Source organism: Rhincodon typus, chromosome 26 (genome assembly GCF_021869965.1).
Source record: "Rhincodon typus isolate 14 chromosome 26, sRhiTyp1.1, whole genome shotgun sequence".
NCBI classification, from domain to species: domain Eukaryota; kingdom Metazoa; phylum Chordata; class Chondrichthyes; order Orectolobiformes; family Rhincodontidae; genus Rhincodon; species Rhincodon typus.
This window is the reverse complement of record NC_063357.1, coordinates 11,064,023-11,087,560: the sequence shown is the minus strand read 5'-3', so window position 1 is coordinate 11,087,560 and position 23,538 is coordinate 11,064,023. Positions and strand designations below refer to the sequence as shown.

Genomic DNA, 23,538 nt, shown 5'->3' with positions numbered 1-23,538 from the left:
ATAGCTGACTATCTTCGCTCTAACGGATATGAAGAGGCTTATTCAGTTTTTAAGAAGGAGGCAGAATTAGATATGGTGAGTCAAATTAGTTTGGTATTCATGTAAGTTTGCTTACAAAAACGTGATTGCAAGAACTTTTCCCCATCAACTAAGTGTTGAGAAGCGTGAAAGTTGTCAAATACCAGAAAAGTGACACTTTAGCAACAAGCTAGCTGTTAGGGTGACTCTTTATATAGAGTTATCCAGAAAGATACAATTGGTTTAATTTGAGAGGAAGAAATAAAGGTGGCACGTATAGTTGCATGGTTGTCTTTTAAAGTTGCTGCAGGATTCAAACAACTAAGTGCCGTGAAATCCTATTCCATATCCTGCCTCACATCTGCTTCATTATTATAGCTGCTTTTTACTGTCTGTCTGCCTGCAACTGTCCCAAACCTTCTCCCTTTCTCACCTTCATCTTTAATGCAGCCATTGAGAATTTTCCTTAGTTTGTGACCAAGCAAAAGTTAGCCTTTCATTGTCCATCTGGAATATACTAGTTAAATTTGTTTGATTAGAACAGAACTACACGTCCCTTTCAGCATTGCGATAGTTGAATGCATTGATGACCTTAACTGAAACCCCCTATAAAGGTACAAAGAAAATAAACACCATTTTAGATAATGCTACCTTTGCAAATATCACGTTCAAGATTCTTGTACTTTACATAAAAAAATTAATGTTTTAGGCATACATGTGCAAAAATGTGGCTTTTCAATTCATCTAACTACTTGAAGAGTTTAAATTTTGAATCAAAACTTTAAATGATCCCCATTAAAAATATTAATATGGTTAAATGAGCAATGAAAAAATGTGCTGAGGTTCTGATACCAACATTGCTGCAAACACCATGTACAGGGAACTTCAATCTAGATGTTCTGTGCACATTGATCTCCTGCAGCTTTATTAACTGACATGCTCTGTTTTGTGAACTTTAGACCTGCCTGTCCTCAACCTTGACGTCTGTTACATCTGCAAGAATCTTTGAAGAAAGATTGATTTTATTTTTATTTTCCGTGTGTCTGAAGATAATCAGCACATTAAAAATACACGCAAAGTTCTCTGTTTGGATCTTGGGGCCAATTCAAATGCCAAACCAGTAAAATAAACAATTGTCAATCCCTTCCAATGGAATCAGGAAATGGGGGGTGAGGAAGAGCGACAAAATGAGTTGAGGGTTTTAGGACAAATTGTGTTCAGTTTCCATTCTTTACTCTTATTACCAACTGAAGGTGGCAATATACTTTTGTTATTTTTCCCTCTAGAATGAAGAATTAGATAAGAAATATGCTGGACTGCTGGAGAAAAAATGGACCTCTGTGATAAGATTACAGAAGAAGGTAACTTCGTGCAATTTATTGGGCAGTTGTCAGGAGAAATCACCATAAGGTCCATGTGTATTTGCCTCATTTTGCTGGCCTCAACTCCATGTATGTATCCTTCTTCTGACTCATGGGATGCTGTAAAGAAAAACAAAACATCAATACAGGATTCCAAAGTTTTCTCTAACCCTCATAAGGAAGCAAAGGAGGACCAAATAGAATTACTTTTTTTTTCTTTTTTGAAGATTAATTTTGCCATTACTGGAATCAGATTTCAAATGTCCATCACCTTCTGAAAAAGTCTAAACATTCATGTAAACAGCAAATGAAAATTCACTTCCAGAAATGGCATCTAATTAATTGAGGACTTGCTTGATGAGGTTTTCAATTCCATGTACTTTGTTCACTGAAAAATTTCATTTATATTTACGAACATTTTAAAAATCAAAAAGTCTATGATTTATATATCTGACTCAAGAAATTGATTCAAGAGTTTCTAAATGCCTGCGGTTGGCTTTGTTGACTTGCTGCCCTCTTTATAGATGAGGCATTTTTTCACAATTCAGAAATAAAGCAAATACTTAGTTAAGTGTGGTGTTTGGTTTCATTTGGAGGGTAAACAGTAGATAGAGAAAAACTTTGTTTGATTAATGTCTACTTTGCGTGACTGTGGAGCAGCTTGGAAATTTTTTGGTTCAGTCGTGGGAAGTGAGTGTCACTGCCTGGGCCAGCCTTTATTTCCTATCCCTAGTTGGCTTTGAGAAGGTGGCAGTGAGAAGCTTTCTTAAACTTCTGCAGCTAATTTGGTATAGGTAGAGACACAATGCTGTTAAGGAGGAAATTTAAGGATTTTGACCCAGAAACAGTCCAGGACCAGTGATTTATTTTCAAACCAGGATGTTGTATGGCTTGAAGGGCAACTTGTAGGTTAAGATTTCTCATGTATACGCCCTGCTATCCTTCTGGATAGTAATGGTTGCATGGAAGTTGTTCTGTAGTGGTGGATTAAATATTTCTGTTAAGCTTCTTTGCATTTGGGAATAAGATAGGCAACTTTGTTTCTTCCTTCCCATATAGAAATATTTAAAAAGCTTGTAAACACCCTACTATTATATTTTGAAAGTGCAAGGAAATTCTCCCTTTTAAAATGACTTCAAAAAGAGACTCACATTGGTTTATCTCCCAGCTGCAAAAATTTTTGATTTGTGTGTAATCAGTCAAATAGTCCATTATTCAGACATCTACCCATGCTCAGTACTGACATTTAAGTGCTTGCATTTAAGCATTTGTTGCCATGTGTTCCTGAAATGCCCTTTCAAATTTCCATCCATTTAAACTTGACAAATGGAAATGATTTCCCAACTGCTCTTGCAGGACAGCCCTTGGACTGTTGTCTCTTTTTCTCCCAATTACTCTACCAAGTTTCATGGGCCTGCGGCCTGTTAGATTTCATCCTAAAGTCTTAAAGTTAGTGGCAAGTGAGATAGTTGATGCATTGGTTTCACTTTGCCAAAATTCCTGATATTTGGATATGGTCCTATTCAATTGAAGATAGCAAATATAACTCTTATTGAAAAGAGGAGTGAAACAGAAAACAAACTGCAGTTCAGTAAGCTTAAAATCTCTCGTGGGGATGCCGTTTGAAACTATTACCAAAAAAGCTATAGCAGGGCTCTTGGCTACGTTTGAAGTTATCGGGCAGAGTCACCGTGGTTTTGTGAAAATGAAATCCTGTTTAACCAATCTGTTGGACTTCTTTGGGAAAGTAACATATACTGGTCATAACAGGTGACTTGTCGATTTACTGTACTTTGTCATTATCAAATGCCTTCTGGAAGTCTATGCTTATTGTGAAATGGAAAGTTGATTTTCAGGGTAGCATACTGGCATGGATAGAAGATATGCTAGCTCATGGGAGGCAGAGTGTAGGCATAAACCTGTTGTTTTCTGGTTGGCAGGGTGTAACAAGTGGTGTTACACCAAGATGGTGCTGGGAACTAAACTGTTGACAATTTTATTTATATAACTTGTATGAAGGGACAAAAGTAATAATTGTGAAATGTGCTAATAATGTAAAGTAGGACTTGCGGCTGTAAAAGAAATGGATAAATGGATGAGGCCAAGATCTGGTAAACGAAGTACCGTTTGAAATTTTCCATTCTGGCAGGAGAAAATGAAGAAAATACGAGCTAAATGGTGAGAGATTGCAGAATTGAGATGCAGGAGAAACTGGTTGTTCTGATGCACGAATCATGAAAATCTTGTATGCAAGTACAGCAAGTAATGAGGAAGTAGAATCCCAACAGCACAGAAGGAGGTCATTTAGCCCATTGAGTCTGCTCTGACCAGTCAGAACATCCCATCAAGACCCACCCCCATAACTCCACACTTACCATGGGTGACCCACGTAACCTGCACATCACTACTCACTGTGGGCAGTTGAGCATGGCCAATCTGCTTAACTGCACATCTTCGGACTCCGGAGCAAAGACGAGCACCCAGAGGAAACGTGTACAGACACGTGAAGAACGTACAAACTCCACACGGTTGCCTGAGGCTGGAATTGAACCCGGGTCCCTGGTACTGTGATACTGCAGTACTAACCACTGAGCTACTGTGCTTCCCTGAATCTAATAGAATGCAGTAGCTTCTAAGAAGGGAAATTGATTACAAAAGTAGAGTGGTTATGCTTCAGTTGTACAGGGCACTGGTGAAAACATAGCTGGAGTACCATGTACAGTATCAGTTACTTAAGGAATGTGAATGTGTTGGAAATAGTAACAGTAGGTTTATTGGATTAATACCTAGAATGGGCAGATTGCCTCGTGAGGAAAGGTTAGACAAGATAAGCTATTATCCACGAGTTCAGAAGAGTGAAGGTGAACTTGATCAAAATATCTAAGATCCTGAGGGGCACTGGCAATGTAGTTGTAGAGAGGATGTTCTTTAATAGGAGAATCACGAACTCTGGATTGATGTTTTTAAGATGAGTGGCCCGTTTGGAACAGATGGGTAGAATATTTCTCAGGGTCGTGACTCTTTGGAACTGTCTTGTGGAAAAGATGGTGGAAGTAGAGTCGTTGAATATTTTTATGACCTGAAGTGGATAAATTATTGGTAAGCTAGATTTGGTGGTTTTTTTAGATAGGTGGGAGATCATCTTCTTGAAAAGACGGGTATGCTCGAGGGACTGAGTGGCTTACTTGTGCTTCTTGATCATGCGTATTTGTATGACCCCAATGGATTTAGTCAGTTGTACAGTATGGAAACAGACCCTTCGGACCAACTCGCCCAAGCCGACCGGATATCCTAAATTAATCTAGTCCCGTTTGCCGACATTTGGCCCATATCCCTCTAAACTCTTCCTAATCATACACCCGTCCAGATACTTTTTTTAAATGTTGTGATTGTACCAGCGTCCGCCACCATCTCTGGCAGTTCATTCCGTACACACACCACCCTCTGTGAAAAAGTTGCCCCTTAAGTCCCTTGTAAAACTTGTCCCTCTCACCTTAAACTTGTATCCTCTAGTGTTGGACTCGCCCAGCTGGGGAAAAGACCTTGTCTATTTGCCCTATCCATGCCCCTGTTGGTTTTTACAAACCTCTATACGGTCATCCTTCAAATCTGATATCCAGGGAGAATAGCCCCAGTCTATTCAAACTCTCCTATAGCTCAAACCCTCCAACCCTGGCGACGTCCTTGTAAATCTTTTTTGACCCGTTGCAAGTTTCACAGCATCCTTCCTATTGCAAGGAGATCAGAATTGCTCACAGTATACCAAAAATGGCCTTACCAATGTCCTGTACAGCCACAACATATCCTAATTCCTAAACTCAATGCACTGACCAGTAAAGGCAAGCATACCAAACACCGTCTTCACTACCGTGTCTACCTGTGATTCCACTTTCAAGGTACTATGAACCTGCACCCCAAGGTCTCTTTGTTCATTAACTTTGTAAAACAAAATTCCAAAGAGTTTTATTTAATTCTGTTCAACAGGTTATGGAATTAGAATCCAAACTGAATGAGGCAAAAGAGGAGTTCACTTCAGCCGGCCCTCTGGGTCAAAAGCGTGACCCAAAAGAATGGATCCCTCGTCCTCCAGAGAGATACTCTCTGAGTGGACACAGAAGTCCAGTCACACGGGTTATTTTCCATCCAGTCTTCAGTGTTATGGTATCAGCCTCTGAAGATGCCACAATAAAGGTAAAGAATTCTTTGAATAAACGTGTTTTTTTTTTTTAAAGAGGCTAAACAAAATAAGTTTATCCATGGGGCTAATAGATGATCTTTGCCTTATTCTAAAACCAGGTAAAACCTGTTTCCAAATTATGGACTTGGATCTATTGCTTAACTGGCCACACCCATGATACGCGAATAGCTGGCTGGCTTTGAGTGGAAAATGGGACATGTATTTGAGAAAATATTACCCTGCAGTACAATTTTTAAATTTGTTACAGCATCTTTTATACAATCTACCTTTTTAAGGAAAGAGGTTTGACATTTGTATTTCTTTAATTGTACATAGCCATGGTAGTCTTGCTGTGAAGCATTGACTTCGGATGATATACTGTTAGTCTTTATTACAGAAGTGTATGGAAGACTTAATTATCCTGCTTAAATTAAACAATTCTAACAAAACAATAAGTGAGACTTAACTTTTAATAGGTGATTCAAGTTAGACAGCATTTGTGATGAACAAAAACAAAGTTGCTGGAAAAGCTCAGAAGGTCTGGCAGCATCCGTGAAGGAAAAAACAATTAACATTTTGGGTCTGGTGGTCAGACCTGCTGAGCTTTTCCCACGACTTTGTTTATGTTCCTGATTTACAGCATCCGCAGTTCTTTCGGGTTTTTATTTAGCATTTGCGATGAGTCATTTTACTGGAATAGACTCTGCCAGCGATAAGAATACCTTCAGTAGTTTAGTCTTTGGAGTGGTTAGGTAAAGTTTAATTGAGTTTTAAATGAATTAAGTTTTGCACCTGGCTATCTTTGTGCTTTCAAGAAAAAATAATACATTGTATTGACTGTCTACTGTTTAAGTTCCTCCCATCGCTAAAGTTGCAAATTTCCATTTGATGAATCAATGGAAGTCTGCTTTTTGAGAAACTTAGCTTTTTATCATTTGTGAGAACTGTAAATCCTTTTTGTGCATTAAAGGTGGTAAAAGTTATACTGATCCCCAAGCATGGTAATGAAATTAGCAGCTACTGTGAATACAGCCATTTCATGCTGATACAAGACAGACCAGATAAACTGAATAGCTGTATAAAATTTGAAAACTTTCATGCTTGGAAATGAATGCATGAATTATGGATGTTGTTCACCGACAAGTTCAGATGCTTAATTCAGGTGTCCTGGCCCAGAGGTAGAGACGCTATCTCACCAGAACCCCCAGTGCATGAATTATAACCCTGCAGCCTAATTGACCACTACACTTGGTCAGGCTTATTATTTGGTGTCGTATGAAGGAGTTTGTTAGCTGCATTATAGCTTCCAGTTGTCTGCTACTCCTGAAAAGCCATTTTTGGCTGTGAAGCTTTTGCAGTTTAATATTGTATGTCTTATTATTGTTATCCCTGGTTAATTTTATACTTATCACTTCATAAGGCATTAGTTTGTATTTGATAAACCAGCTACCACTTACTATTGTCCTCACATATCCAAAAGAGCAGGAAAAAAGTTTGTTTTGGACCCAGGTTTTGTCAAAGGTAGGTCTTGATCTTGCACAGAATTTCCTAAACAGCATCCTGACGTTAGCCAAATATTTGTAAATTGGTGTGGCATGATATTTCACTTTGGCTTCAATTCAAATTGCTTTTATTTTCCTGAACATTTGCTCAGTGATTTTGTTTTCTGCATGAGTGCATGCTGCCACACAGCCACTAGACTGCTGTGCGCAGTGTTACCTGGTTTCTGCGAAGACCTAAAAGTGAAATGGACATTGCTGTCACAATGCCTCCATTCTTACACTTGCGTAATGGAAACAAATTGTTATAGGAAGTCAGGTCTTCTGCCAGATTGGGGATTTCTGGCATTTCCACATGTTTTGTTTTATAGTTTTGATTATTGAGAATAGAATTTTAAGGGAGTCCTATTTTGGAGAACACCATATGGTTTGTTTGTTGAATGACATCTAGTAAGAAAGTAATAAATGCATTTGAAGCCTTTCTAGTTGTATAATTCCAAATTACGGTATAAAATGGCCTTTTTATGGCTCTTTGTTATGGTACTAGCTTTTCAAAAGGAGAGAATTATCTTTTGAGTGTTTGTCCTACCGACATACCCACCTCTTCCCCTTTAATCCTTTACAATGTTAGATGAAGTGAGAAGCAAAAATTATTTTATTCAGTTCACAATCTCCATAGATCATGTTCACGTAGCTAAGTACTTTTTAAGAAAGGTTGACACGGAGATGGCAGTCGTTGTGTTTTGTAACCTGTGCAGCAAGATAAATTAGCTGGCCATTTCAACCAAAATGTTTCCCAGATGAGCAATGTTCATGAATGTGGCTGCCACACTGGCACAGAATTGTCTGTTTATTGTGGTGAATTTTATCAGGACTCTAATAAATGTGTCCCAAGATAATAACTAGCGTGGCACTTCAGTTTAGTGTGATCTGTAAATGCCTGTGGATGCTGTGGCATGGTGTCTTTGAATGACTTATTTAAAATTTCAGATGCAAGGACTTCATAGGCTGCATTTAAAAACAAACTAATTCACAGAATTATCGTAGTGTGAATCCTGCACCAAAAGTAACTCGAAGTATCCTGGTTTTGTTAATCAAGATTTTACTTTTTAACTCTTTCTCACTCGACTTTCTGCGCTGTCCTGCTGTGAAAGGTGCTAAAATCTAGAGTGCAGATCCCTGGCCTCCCGAGCTGGCTGTTAGTCTGTTGGCTGTCAGAAACCTTTCTGTCTAAGAACTCAGTCCAAAGCTCTGGTTGCTTTAAGTATCGACTTAAACTTCAGAGCAGGAATTGGCAGCCAATTTAGTAGAGTGGATACTTGTCACAGAATAAACCTTTGGTATCTTTGTCCGCCAAATTTTAGGATAGAGTTCCTGTATTTTTACAATTTCCAACAAAGCCCTACCAATTTACTGCTATCTAAATTGAGTGGTGTCATCATGTTTCTTTGCTTTCAGTATTTAGAACTGACAAATATTGCACTGATGGGTATATCTGAGACTGTGCAGCTGTGGAGGAATAATTAAATTTGCTTCAAAAAAATGCCTGCGTGAGAACGCAAAGACTTCTTGGTTTGACAAGGCCGGATGCATTTGTCTTTCAACGTTATGGCTTTTAACTTGTTTTTTTTTACCATATAAGTTCTATAATTCACTCATGGAAATTTTCAAATTTGATGTAAAGAAATACTTTTATTCCTTAACTACATGTACCAGTTACCGTTTCCAATAAAATAACTCCCGTAACCTAGAATGGGATCTAGCAGAGTTCTGAAACTGGTTAAATTGTGCACTGATTATTCTAATTTCCACTCTGGGTTTGCATATCATTAGTCCTGGACATAAATTATATTCAAAAGAATAATTGCCTGCAAGGCCATTTTGAATAATTGAAAAACCTGATTTGCTGTTATTTGGATCCCAGCATAACAATTTCAGGTAACACTTCAGTTATTACTTTCTCAGTGATGGCACGGAGTAAACATGGAACAGTGCTCGAGAGAATCAATCGTTCAGAAAGATGGTGGATTATCCTGTGTGTAAATGAGAGAATGCTATTTTGGAAAATAACCCTGCAATTTATTGACACCTGTTTTGTATTCTCCTGATAGGTCTGGGACTATGAGACTGGAGATTTTGAGCGTACCCTAAAAGGTCACACAGACTCTGTACAAGATATCTCCTTTGATCAGAATGGCAAACTGCTGGCATCCTGCTCTGCTGATATGACCATCAAGCTTTGGGATTTTCAGAGCTTTGAATGCATTCGGACCATGCATGGTAAGTGTCAGTTTCTTTATTAGGGTGTAGGGATTATAGATGGCAGTGCAAGGAGCAGAAATGTCCTTTTTGTCGAGCAGGTAAAAATAATTTTCTCCCATAAATTGCACCTCAAGTGGGATTGTAGTTGATAGTAGTAAATTTCATTCATCACTGTCAAAAATGATAATTCAAAGACCAGGGAAAATGTTACTTGTATCACAGTGCTTTTGGCAATGTTTGAAACCCATTAGCATATTTTAAGATGAAATTCTATTCTTATAACTTAAGCCTTTATTAGGTTACTGCTTCAAACCACATTTCCAATGATGTGATGTTGTACAGTATTGTTCATTTACTGTTGTTTAACGTTTTCAGATGACAAGCCACTGAAGATGTGAGAAAGTAGTTCTGGTGTCCTGTACTAAATTATTTTTTCTTGATCCATGGCTCACCCCTTTCTCCGTAAGATAGTTGTCTGACCATAAAGTTTCAGCAAGACTTTTCCCTATTTTTATACTCCATTCCCTTTGCAATAGAGGCTAATTTTCCATTTGCCCTCCCTGTTATCCAAGTACCACAGGTACCTGGATGCTATCTTTTTGTAATTTGTGCGTGAGGACTCCCACTCCCTCTGTGCTGTAGCTTTGTGCAGTCTTGCTCCATTAAAATAATATTCAGCTGCTCTGTTCATCCTGCCAAAATGCACAGTCTCTCTTTTTTTCTCACCAGTTTCTACGCACTCTGTTAATATCTGTACTTTTGTGCAGCCTCACCACTTCCCTTCCTACCTATTTTTGTCAGCCACAAGCTTGGCTCTAGTGCTTCCTTCATCTGTTGATAGATGTATTGCAAATAATTGTGTCCCTACCTCTGATCCTGTGGCACTTCACTAGTTATAGATGGCTAGCCTGAAAATACACTCCCTGTTCCAACTCTTATCTATTAGTTAGCCAGTCCTCTGTCCCTGAACTGTATGTGGTCTCAAATGTGCTTTCATGCCAGTTTCTGGAGCGCTTAACTCCCTTGTCTATCAAAAATCTAACTCAGTCTTGAATAAATTAAATGATTGAGCCTCTATCCTGGTTTGGGCACAAAAATTGCACAAACTACACACACTCAAAATGATTTCTCATCTATCTTAAAAGCAAGCCCTCTTTGCTCTTGAATGAGTCCCTACGTTCTATTGCTTGCTACAAGAAGAAACAACATGTCATATTAAAACATAATACCATGAGGCTATTATGTTTTGATATGATCATCTCTTATTCTTTAAAAGTGTAATAGGTAAGACTGTATTCAACCTATTTCTTCACACAATACCCATTTCATTGTGCGAATGAATCAGGCTATCTTTTCTGAAATGCTTCTAACACCCCTGTATCCTTTTCAGATAAGGTGACCAGAATTAGCCGTGACACTCCTGATGTGTTTTTTGAACGGTCTTGTATAGTTGCAATTAATTTTTACGACTGTTGTATTCATAAGACAGTAATATATCAGAGCAGAAGTAGGCCATTTGGCCCATTGAATCTGCCCATTGTTCAATGAGATCGTGGCTAATCTGAACTTTACCTCCCTACTTTTCTCCATGCCATATTCCATTACTGGTTAAAAACGCCTAACTCGGCCTTAAACGTACTTCATACGTGAGCTTCGGCAGCCCTCCAACAATTCCACAGATTCATGAGAAGAAACTCTTCCATAATTCTATTTTAAATGGGGCACTCTTGATTATGAGATCATGCCCTCTGGACCAAAACAGTCCTGCAAGTTGTCAATGAGTGCAAGCCAACCTACTTGACTTGTCCTCGTGAGGACACACCCAGGATCAAACTTGTGAAGATTGAGGGTAGAGCGGTACACATTCACTTGGGCTTTTGCAAAGTCTTTACGGTTCCACGTTGTAGACTACTTAGTAAAGTTAGATCACATGGGATTCAGGATGTGCTAGCCAATTAGGTACAAAAATGGTTTTTTGGTAGGAGACAGGGTGGTGGAGGGTTGGTTTTCAAACTAGAGACCTGTGACCAGCAGTGTTCTACAGGGATCGGTACTGGATCTGCTTTTTTTTATATAAATGATTTGGATGACAATGTAGGAGGCATGGTTAGTAAGTTTGTGGATGACATCATATTTGGTGGTATAGTGGACAGTGAAGAAACTTACCTAAGATGAGAGGTCTTGATCAAGTGGGTCAATGGGCTGAGGAGTGGCACGTGGAGTTTAGTTTGGATAAATGTGCGGTATTGCATTTTGGTAAAACAAACAAGGGCAGGACTTATACAATTAATGGTAGGGCCCTGGGTAGTGTTGTAGAACAGAGATATTGGGTTCAGGTACATAATTCTTTGAAATTTTGCATCACATGCATACAGGGTGGTGGAGGAGACATTAGGCATGCTTGCCTTCATTGCTCGGACCATTTGAGTGTAGGAGTTGGAACATCGTTTTGAGGCTGTGCAGGCTGTTGGTGAGGCTTTGCCTGAAGTGCTGTGTGTAGTTCTGGTCACCCTGCTTTAGCAAAGATATGTGGAGATGCTGTTGTTGGACTGGGATGGACAAGGTCAAATCACACGACACCAGGTTTATAGTCTAACAGGTTTACTCAAACGCAAGCTTTCCAAGCTCAGCCCCTTCCTCGGGCGTAGTGTGAGAGAGGGTATAAGACCCATATAAATTCTGTGTCTTATACCGTCTCTCTCACTACGCCTTAGGAAGGGGCTGAAATAAACCTCTTGGACTATAATCTGGTGTTTTGTGAGTTTTGACCTCACAAATGTATTAAATTGGAGAGAGTTCAGGAAACATTTACCGGAATGGGGGGTTTGAGTTATAAAAATAGGCTGGGACTTTTTTTTTGCTGGTACGTAGGAGTTTGTGGGATAACCTAATAGAGGACTATGGTGACTTTGAATGTACCTATTAAACTAAAAATACAGGCAAACTATTTTGAGATATATCTGAAATTGCGAAGACACAATGAGAAGATTTCTCAAAAATCACTTAAATTTATCTTACTGAGCATGGTAATGCTAAGAATGTTCTGAAGGAAAGGCATGCTCTAGTTTTTGCATTTTCTTTTAAGTTAAAAATACTTTGTGCACAGCAGTTAGAAGTGATGTAACTACACAAGTTGAAAGAAAATGGTAAATAATACTTAGAGGGCATCATTTACCAGGGTTCATAATGAATCCAGTTCAAATTGTTCTCCTTCAAAAACTGTCTATATTGTTGCATGATTCTGGCATTTTGCATATTTGTCGTCCTACTCCAATTTTGTTTTGCTTTCAGGCCATGATCATAATATTTCATCAGTAGCTATTATGCCTAATGGAGATCACATAGTGTCTGCTTCAAGGGATAAAACCATGAAAATGTGGGAGGTGCAAACAGGGTGAGTATTCAAAGAGCATAGATTCACAAATTAATTTCAGGTTTAAATTTAAGGAATATATTTTGGGTGCAATTGTAGATGATCTGCCACTTTGAAGACTGTATGTAAAATTTGTCAGGTGTGCAATTTCTACTCTGGTTAGTATTTCTTCTGAAATGTACTCAGTGGGATTTAGAGTCGTTTTTGCCTTGGAAAGAACTTGATGATATTACCATAGAGTAAAGTTGCTAGAGGAATTTAAATTGTTACTGTAAATGTTTGTACAGCAATTTTCTGTACATTAAACCTTGTTACGTGAATGAAGCTAATCTTCACACCACATTCAAATCACTTGATTTAACTGATGAAGCTGTCTACCTTGAATTCCAGCTTCTCAAATATTCTAGGGAAAACTAGGCAATATTTTGTCATAATGAAAGACTTATTTTGCTGTTATTCCTTGGTGTGCATATTTAAATGGAGCTTCAATAAGTGGCTGTGAGCCACTTTCATAGTTTGACAACTAAACCCACTTCATGCTTTAATTAGTGCTCTGTGAATTTGTGTGGGATATTTTGATTGTTTTTTAGACACTGGTTATACTGTTTTTGATTCACTTTAGGGAAATGAATGATCATTCTGGGTTTGGTTGAGTTAGTCACTTGACTAACTTTAACATTCCCTTTTTTAATGGAGACAAATCATTTTGACAGCACTTGCAAAAAATGATTCCGTTACCGAAAGTACGGTAAATGATATTTTGGGTATTATAAATAACTTGATAAATACTTGCACAAAAAAGTATAATTATGGGCGCCATGTATCATCAGTAATTTGCGTTGTATAGTTAAAATATGTTGAAACCAAAGGGGTTGAACAGTGTTCAGTATTTAGGTTAATGTCCATAATGGGACACTGTAGGTCAGACCAGGAACTGCAGGGATTTTCTAGGCTCATCTCCACTGAGCAATAAAAGATAAGGAGATTTTTAAAATCCAAAAATGTTGTGTTGGAGTAAATTGTTTTCTGTGATGTAGAGTCAGTGACGAGACATTATCAATATAGAATTGCAGGAGTGAGGAGATGGTTTAGAGGAAGTTTTCTTGTGGAAACACTGACTGCTTTGCTGATGTGTGATTGAGGTAGAGACCTTTGCATCTTTGAAGGAAAAGTTTGGGTATTTGAAGTAAATTAAATTTATAAGCTTTCTATGGTAGAGAGAGCATTTTTATTTATTTTTCTAATGATTAGAGTGCTTATTTTATCAATGCCACATTGAGTGAATTTTAAAGTCCCTATTAATGACTTGTATTTTCTGGCTTCTGTTGCTGCACAAAATATATTATTTTCAGTATTTGAACTTCTAGGAACTGTGATATCTTTACACAATGTCTTTTAGGATATTGAGAGCTCTGCTGCTCCCACTCCAACTAGTTCCAGCTATATGGAAGCTGAAGGTTTTTGTTTCAAAGGGGATTCAAATTGGAAGCTTTCTTACAAACCACAAATTTGATTAGATATTTACAATGCTCTGGCTACTGTTTAAAGGTTTTGGTAGAGTGCAGTGGGCGCTCATTCGATTGATAACTTGCTGAACATGAAACCTAAATGTCAAAGACTTGAAAGTATCCATTGCTTACCCCCTTGGCTCAATCAGGGCACTTGATGAAACCCCAGAAGAATAAAGATCAGAATGCAAATATTAAAGACTATTTCTAAACACATTAGCAGAGTTGAAGAACTGATAATTTATAAATTAGTATGAAGAAAAGTTCAATATACATGTAACTTCTTGCTCACAGTTATTGTGTGAAGACTTTCACGGGACATAGAGAATGGGTGCGCATGGTCCGACCCAACCAGGATGGTACTCTTCTGGCCAGCTGTTCCAATGATCAGACTGTCCGTGTATGGGTAGTAGCTACAAAAGAATGCAAAGCTGAACTTCGAGAGCATGAACATGTCGTAGAATGTATTTCCTGGGCACCAGAGAGTTCTTACCCAACCATTTTGGAAGCAACTGGATCTGAGGTAAGATCCCAAGAGTTGGAATGGTTTAGTTAAAATTTGAAGCCACAATTCAGAACCAAAACAGAAGTCATCCTCATTGGAAAGAAAATTGTTTGCGTTAAGATTTTGATAGCTCAGCACCAATCTTTGAATAACTTCGATTAACTTCAAAGGCTACTGCATTGTGTGGAAATGTTGAGTTTAAATTTGGCCCAGAATATTGGTTAAATTCTGCTAAAAGGTGGAATCTGGGAAAGCATCTGGTGACTTCATTACGATTTTGCCAAGTGATATGCAAGGCCGATGTAGATCAAAACTTCATTTGAATTGTTATGACATACTTCTCTGTAATATTTCACATTTGGTTTGCTTCATGCTATAATAATGCCTGGTGTCTGACAAATTGCAAGTTTATCTTTGTTTGTCTTCAGAGAATTGGATTGAGAATTCCCAAATTAATTGAGATTGAAATCAGTGAAATTGATTGCGTTTGCAGTTAAGAGATTTCATTGTGGGATTGATCTGTTTTAAGGACACTTTTTAATGGAACCTGTCTAAAGTCAATGAAGTTCTTGTTTCTGAGGGTTAAAGGCTTAATAATTGAGTTTCTTCTGTTTTCTCTTGGTGCATCAAACATTTTGTGCAATAATGTAATCAGTCACACAAGGGCCTGCACCCATTTTCATTTGAAGGCAATCTTAAGATCACTTTGTCAGATAAGATTGGCAGCCAGTGACCTCTGACTGTGGAGTAATCTGTAGCTGTAATTGAGCTTGGAACAAGATGCACCAATAAAGCCACCATCCCAAAGGCTTTCTTATGGCTGTTGAACCACAGCTGTGACTGTCACAAGTTTTTGTTTTGTTTATCCAATCTAGTCCTTTTCAAAGAAAGATGAAAATTGTATGTTTTCATCTATTTTGTTCTTGGATGTGCTGACTTTTACAATTGAGTTTTGTTAGTCGTGAGGATGCTAAGCTGAATGAGAGACCTTTGTACGCGCATCATTGCTTTCCAAGCAATAAACCTTTTTACTTCCTTTGGTTATTCCCAGTACTCATTAATGGGTATGGGATTGACAATATTCTATTAACTTAAGCCTGCTTTTCTGATAGAGGTTTTTATTGGTTGAATGAAAAAAGAGCATAAATTTTTTAGTCATTTTGCAATTGGCTTCCATAACTTTAGACTTTTAAATACCTCTCAGAAATGGAGATTCGAAGTTACAGTAGTCTTATCTGGGTGATAGATAACTCTTAATGTGAATAATTTTCTGCCACAATTCTGTAAGAATAAAATCATGTCTTTTTAATGTGCTGCCAAGACTTGGTGTGCACGAGAATTCTGTTGGCTTTGAAGCTTGCATCAATTAGCACAACATAAATTTGTGGCTAAAGTAATGTCGTGAGTGGGAATATATCCCCAGAGGTTGGCTAGAAGAGAAACTTGGTCAACTACAGTCATTAGCTATTTTAATTTTGACAATTTGGTTAATTAGTGTTGAATATGCACATACCTCTTCAAAAGCTACTTAGCATAATGCTTCTCCGATCTTTTGCAGTATACTTTAAATAGCAAATCAGAAAAGTAGCTCCAGTTGTTTGGAAGCAAACCACCAATGGTACATGACAAAGTAAAAGTCTGTTTGAATGTTCTCACGTTGGCTTTTTGAGCCTCATACAAATGGCATTGTGAACAATCCTCTGTCCTTCTGCAAAAAAAATGTACCGGCCACATGTCAAATTATCCCACTCAAACCATTTTACTGTAGAAAATAAACCAGGATGATTTGTTTTAAAATGATGGCTGGTGGACCTTGAGCTATAATTCATTCGACCCAAGTGATCATACTTCATTGTTCACTAGTTGCACCACAGTGCAGATATCAATAAACTCATGGTGCCTTAAAAATATTAAGGACCTGATAGTGCTGATGATGAGCTATTACCTTCAGTAGTATCTAAGGTATCAGTCAAGTTTTTGAAAGTGACAACTTCAAAATGTCAATATTTGAGAATTACACCTCATTAATCAATTTAGTGTACTTTCTAATGCGTCATCCAAGTAGTCAGTTATCAATACAGACCTCCTAGAATGGAAAACGAATTGCCCACCTCCTCTGAGTGCAAAACGTTGTCGAAAGATTTTAAAATTTAGACTTTTGAGCAATGCTTTGATGTTGGTTCAAATTTTGTTGCCTGTGCTACACATTGATCTGTGAGGCTTGCGTTCTTTGGTACAGCTAAGTACTTTTTCTAAAGACTCTCTTTTGTTTCTTTGAAACATCAGATGACAAAACTGAGTTCAACAAATGTGGATTTTTGCGCAGCTATCAGTATCTACTGTTTTTACTCCTTTGAAATCAGCAGCACTTTCTCGATTCTGCACATGCAGAAAAATGTTGAATTGCAGAACTTTCTTCAATGGTTGTACGCTTCCCTGTGGGGTTCATTGTTGAAATGGCCTGAATCAAGTAGAACTAATGAAAATTTGCCCTTCTATGCTATTAGACTTAATGTAAAAAAGCTTAAAGTGCAACTTGTTGACAGATGTAAAGGGTTTTACCAGGATAATTCATCAGTAGCCCTTCTGTTTCTGATAAGCTGATACATTTATTTGTGGAATGCCAGATTTCTTCTTTACAATATTATGATCCAGCTATATTAATACTGGTCAAGTCAGGACACAAATTAAAACCTGGCTTGACCGACTGCAAGGTTTTTAGTTATTTGTTAACTACGGCGGTCAGCCACTGAACATATACCCAAGAGGCTGCCAATCCACTCAATCACCAAAAGCACAAACTGTTTTACAATATACAAGTATTATTCGAAACTGTCTTAATACAAATATCAAATGAGGATTCCACCTTTTTACCCTTAACCTCACAGATACTCAAATCTCAGAAGGGTCACTTCGTCTCCACTTTAAAACTCCTATTAAGTTGGCATGTCTGTAATTGATTTTTGAACCCACCACCTTACGAACTTCTAAACACTTTCAGAGCAAGCATATGGGTTTTCCATACCCCCTCCTTCTGACAGTTTTCAGCTTCTGAGTTTTCTTATCTGCCATTCAGGGCATTACTCTCCAGCCCTCGTGCTGTTTTTGGAGGAATGCTAAATGAACAACTTTTTTTTTGTCTGATGGAACCTGTCCACTGCCTTTGTACAAGGAGCTTGAATCCATCTCTGTTGTCTTACCATATGCAATATGGAGGTACGAATCAAACTTGATCATTTTTCCACTTGAGAACCTAAGTTCCAAAATGAAAATCCACCAGTTGCTTGCTCGTGAAGGTGGATGGAGCTGAGCTGAGATGAGAAACCAAATGTTCAACCCTCGGATATTTTGAAATCCCACCTTTTTCAGCAGGAGTCAGGCCTCAAAGGTTGATAAATTGGGTCATGCCCACTAGCTAATTCAAAAAAGGATTCAAAACAGAGTAACTGTTAATACTCTGCCATTGCTGTCTCGGGGCTCTTAAACCCAGAATCTTGTCTGGGTCGTGGTCCACAGTTTCAGAATCTCTGCCCAAGCAGTTTTATGTGGTGTGTGACATTACACGATGTTTGGGTCATGATTTCCTGTAATACAAGACTATGAACTTTTTGTCATTGTACCAGGAGTATAAAAGCATTGTTCCTAATTGTAACTAACTTCCTCACACTCAAATGTTTATCTTATGCAAAGAAGTTTCTTACTGTAACCCTAGCTGGTTGATACCTTTCAGAGAAGCATGTTTTAATCCTAAGTTCAGTTTACTGTACCTCTAGTGTTATGAAGTTGCTTTACATTGAATTTTCTTGAGACTTTGGTTCAGAATGATTGGAGAAAAAAATAATTTATTTTAAGTTTTTTGTGACATACTTGGTTACTTTAAAAGAGGCTATTGAAAATTCACTGGAAACATTTAGATTTTTTTTAAACCAGACTGTTTGGAAAAAAACCTGACTGGTAATAGCTGCTTGCTTTGTTGTAGATCTTTGAGACTGTTTTTGAACATTGGCTTGGGACAGTTCTCATTTTACCTAATTCAGTTGGAGAGAAGGCTGCTTGAAGGTGACTGAGTGGGCAAGAGGGATGTTGAGTGGCAGCAATCCTATTGATCTCGCTAGCATGAACACGAAAAGATTGTGCAAAGCTTTCCTCGCCCTCATTGATATTTATGGGTTCATCATCATAAAATCCAGTTTAGCACTCTTACCAAGCTTACAATTATTTATTTTAAAATGCTGCCCTTGTCAGATGATTAATATCCAGATAACTGATTAATCACACAGACGTTGTACAGTTTTAACATGTACTTCAGTCCTGACGAATGCAAGGTGAAAAGTTTCAACCTGATGTCTCTTATTAGCAATGTTCAGTTAAACTTGATTTGCGGTTGTTTTTGTTTTAATGGACTTTTTTTTTGTCACAAATACCAGTGACTCCTGAACCACCTCTACCCACCACTTTGACCCCTCTTTTGTGCTATCATGCTGTTTGCCTCACATTAGCCATATGAGCTGTAACTTTATCCACCTAAACGCTGTGGAGACTAAAGGCTCATTTGTCTTTGACTTCTGCCAGCAACTGCATCCAACTCCTAGGCCACTGTTTCAGTTTGAAGCAAACCCCTGTCAACTTTTCTTGAGCTGATCTTCCAATCCTATGTCCTGTTCATCACAATGGACTCCCAGCAACTTGAATGCCACAGATAGTGGAGATGTGAAATATAAAATGCTAGATGTACGCCAGTCAACATTTGTAGAAGGAGATGCTGCTTGACTTGCTGGGTATTTCCAGCATTTCTGTTTTTATTCCAAAGACTGTCTCCTTTATCACAAACATAGCATAAGTGAAGTTCCTATTCATGACTTTATTCCTCCAGATTTTATTTCGTCAATGTTTGACTAGCCAGCCTGCATACTCCAGTTTCAACTCAACCAAAGCTTTACGCTTGCACCACTCCACTTCTTCCTTACCCATGCCTGTCCATGCAGACCCAAATTAAGTTTATCCATGTATCATATCTATTCATGTGGTTAGATGTCCAAGACCATGATCCTATCACCAATGCCACATGCATCCCTGTAGCATCCCTTCCCACTCTTGACTACAGATGCTGTTGTATGCTGCATTATCAGAGGCATACATTCATCTACCCTAGATTCCATCCTCAAGTTGGTCAGTGAATTTCTCTGGCTCCCCTTTAAGACCCTTAGACCAAGCTTTGAAATACTTTTCAATGTTGAAGGCAAAATCAAAACACAATCATGTTCATGTCCTGGGCCGAGAACTAGAAATGGAAAAGGTAGCTTTTATATAGCACTTTGAACAACCATTTAGTGACTAAATATGCATCACAGTCTTGAAGTGTAATTAATAAGAAATGAGGCAGTAACAGTAAACTCGCACAAACAACAATGATTGTCAGGATGAGCAAATTTAGTAATGTCAACTTTAAGGATAAGTATTGGCCAGAACTCAAGGAATAACTCCCATTCTGTCTTTTGAAACAGTACCATGGAATCATTTGTGTACCCAAAAGCAAGAAGGTGAGACACCAGTTAAATGTCTTGTTCTCCAATAGTGCAGCTTGCTTTCAGTATTGACTGAAGTGCCACCACAAATTGATTGATTTAATTCTTAGCATTCCAGAATTGAAATAAGTTGCATTCTTTTTCGTTGTGATGCAACTAGGATTAGGCAGTTTAGTCACTCCTTTGTGACTGAATTTATAGTTAACCTTCTGGATCCGTACATTGAGCCGTATAGATACTTAGAGCAATTTATGGCTTCAACTGTGGCCGTTATCCCTCTTACGTTATCTGAGTTTTTCTTTCATCCAGACTGTGTATTAGAAATTCACCACAGTAGAATTGCCTTTTTTTAAAGTTGCTAATTACCTTTCTCCTTCATGTCAGCTGTCCTTTGTCTTGATCTTTGACTGGAGTTAATATTATGATGGCATTAGTTACTATTACACATTCTGCATAGCTTATAAGAAGAAAATGTTTAGGACAACATTTAAACAAGATATTTGACTGAATAGCTTCCATTTCAAGATATTAGTTAATTAAAACAGGCCAACTGTTTACTTGAATATCCAATTGATGCTTTGGTGATGTAATGAAGGTTTTCTCTGCAGTACTTCTCAATTATTTCAAGAATGTTTTTACTGGCATATCAACTATTTTAAAAAATATAGTTAATATAAAATTGGTTTCTGTGTTTTAAGGTAACTATTTTCAGATTGATTTTATGCTTATTATTCAAGTCATTTTGCAGTGTTCGTTTTGCAAAATGTTCACATTTACATAATAAGGATGGGGAGAATCTGGTTGTATTATGACCAATATCTCCAAGTATCGTACAGTCTGAAATTTTTGTAGCTGGTCTCATTAACCCCCTGTGTCCGATTAACAGCCCTATGTAATACATTATTGTAATTTGGAAAATTAATCCAAATGCCAAAAGTCAGTAATAGAATTCTACAAAATCCTTGAAGTTTTGAAATTGTAGAAAATTATATGTATCTTTTAGTTCTTTGCTCTTGATATTTTATTTTAGCCCCTTCAATTTCTCTGCCTTTCAGACTAAAAAGAGTGGCAAGCCTGGACCTTTCCTGCTGTCAGGATCCAGAGACAAGACTATTAAGATGTGGGATATTAGCATTGGAATGTGCCTTATGACACTGGTAAGTGCTTGTTCCAAGTTGGAATACATATTGGAGTTGTAATTGGTTTATAGTATTTAAGCTTGGTTGGTTCCTTCCTCAACGGCAAAGTTGGTCAATGTGCTGAGGCATATGGACTGCAACGATCTAGATTTGATCCCAGTTGAAATACAGTGAATGACCATATAGTTGTAGTGTTGCTGAGCTAGGCTAAGGGAGCAGTCGGTTATTATTTGCTTCCTGTTGATTTCTTTAATGATGAATATTCATCATCCAGTGAGTTTACCTTCCTTTTTGCCTTTTTTTCTTCTTGCTTCCATGTTAAAATAGTCCACCAGCACTCATCCAGTTTAACAGCATTCGGTTGTCAAGTTAAGGAGTAACCAATTTTTAGAAAAGTGAGCTGCCAATTCTTAATTTGTTACTTAACCTCATTGCCAGTAAATTGAATCAATGCCATTTCCCTTGATCATGGTGGTCAAAAAATGCTCTATGTTAATTGTTTGAGGCCTTATCAAAATGTTGCAATTGTATTTTTGATTCAGTCTTCTAAGAGCACACTGTCATTTGAGAAAAATGATTTCTTGACACAACTGCTAATATTGAATCTTGGAATCTCAAAGTTCAAGCAACTTTTCAGTTCTTCTAAAGTACAGCACTTCAGAAACTTAAGTTTGGATTGCTGTGGGAGGAAGAGAAGAGAGTTGGAAACGCTTTCTAAATCCACATACTTTGCCATCTAGAAGGACAAGGACAGCAGATGTATGGGGGGGAGCCACCACCTGCAGATGCCCCTCCAAGTGGCTTGGAACTATATCACTGCGTCTTCAATGAACTAGGTGTAAACCCTGAAGCCACTTCCTTAACAGCTCTATCCCTACACCACAAGGACTGCAGAAGTTTAAGGCAGCTTGCCACCACCATCTCTACAGTGACTAGAGATGAACAATAAATGTTAACCAGTGATGCTCCATCATCTAAACAAACCAAGAATTTAGCGAACAGTTTGAATGGGATTCTAAACCACGCGTCTAAATTCTGCAATAAAAGCAAAATACTGCAGATGCTGAAAATCTGAAACAAGTAGTGTTGGAGAAACCCGAGTCTGGCAGCACCTGTGGAGAGTGAAACAATTAACATTTCAAGTAAATATGAATTTGAAAAGGGTTCTGAAATAGTCATAATGAACTCCACAGATGCTGCCAGACCGCAGTTTCTCTAGCTTTCTGTGTTTGTTACTGAAATCTGTATATCTGTTGAATGTGACATGCTTGCTGTGAATACCATGTCCACACTGCAGATGTAATGATTTCTTGTTTTCAGGGCTTACAATTGTTTTCATTGAAAATTGAAACTGTAAGTAGTTGCCTTAATATCACATTGTGAGCATCAAAAAAACTTCATTTAAACATAGTATTCTAATAAAATTTTCTGTTTTCATTATTTCGGTTCACAATATATGGTCTACATTTTTTTGAAGTAGATACTTAGAATTCAAAGCAGAACTTGAGGTAAGGAAGGAACAGGATGGTTACTTTGAGCAGTTACTGCTTCATGAAATTAAACATTTGAAATGAAATTACACCTGAGGAAGCAAGACTAATTTTCAAGGTTGTATAATGTGCATGATGATATGCTGTTATTGATTGTGACAATGAAAGTTAATTGCCTATACTACCCAAGATGCAAAGAAAAAAAACTCATTTGCAAAAAAAGTAGAAAAGCAAGCTTAATATGCAGAACACAATATTTGATCCTTCTTCTATTTTTAATGAAAATGGTACAAGTAGAGTTTTAGCTGTCCTTTGTGATGTACCATCTCATGGTGTATTCTATTAAATTTAGGTTGGCCATGATAACTGGGTACGTGGTACCTTGTTTCATCCTGGAGGCAAGTTTATTGTGAGCTGTGCTGATGACAAAACCATTAGAGTATGGGACTACAAGAACAAACGGTGCATGAAGACCCTGAATGCACATGAACACTTTGTTACCTCTCTTGGTATGTATGCCTACCATAATTTGACAATAACAGGAACGAAAATATTCTTAACTCGTACACAATTTGTCATTTAAGATAAAAGTTACTTTGAAGAGAGTCTACACAATTGACAGTATGCAGATGTCCCCTTTTGGCTCGCTGCTGCCCTTTTGGCTCGCTGCTGCCCTTTTGG

General features: G+C 37.8%; 1 protein-coding gene across 1 annotated transcript in view; it reads left to right on the top strand.

Annotated features, from left to right (window-relative positions):
- The first annotated feature begins 6 nt into the window (after nucleotides 1–6).
- The window catches only part of LOC109919258 (lissencephaly-1 homolog), a 34,640-nt gene continuing 11,108 nt past the window's right edge, over nucleotides 7–23,538 (top strand). Inside the window, exons 1-8 of the mRNA XM_020519243.2 lie at nucleotides 7–75; nucleotides 1,305–1,379; nucleotides 5,364–5,570; nucleotides 9,167–9,335; nucleotides 12,609–12,711; nucleotides 14,493–14,721; nucleotides 21,284–21,385; nucleotides 23,210–23,366. Coding sequence (XP_020374832.2) covers nucleotides 73–75; nucleotides 1,305–1,379; nucleotides 5,364–5,570; nucleotides 9,167–9,335; nucleotides 12,609–12,711; nucleotides 14,493–14,721; nucleotides 21,284–21,385; nucleotides 23,210–23,366 — 1,045 coding nt within the window. The 5' untranslated portion in view covers nucleotides 7–72. The remainder of the gene's footprint in view (nucleotides 76–1,304; nucleotides 1,380–5,363; nucleotides 5,571–9,166; nucleotides 9,336–12,608; nucleotides 12,712–14,492; nucleotides 14,722–21,283; nucleotides 21,386–23,209; nucleotides 23,367–23,538) is intronic.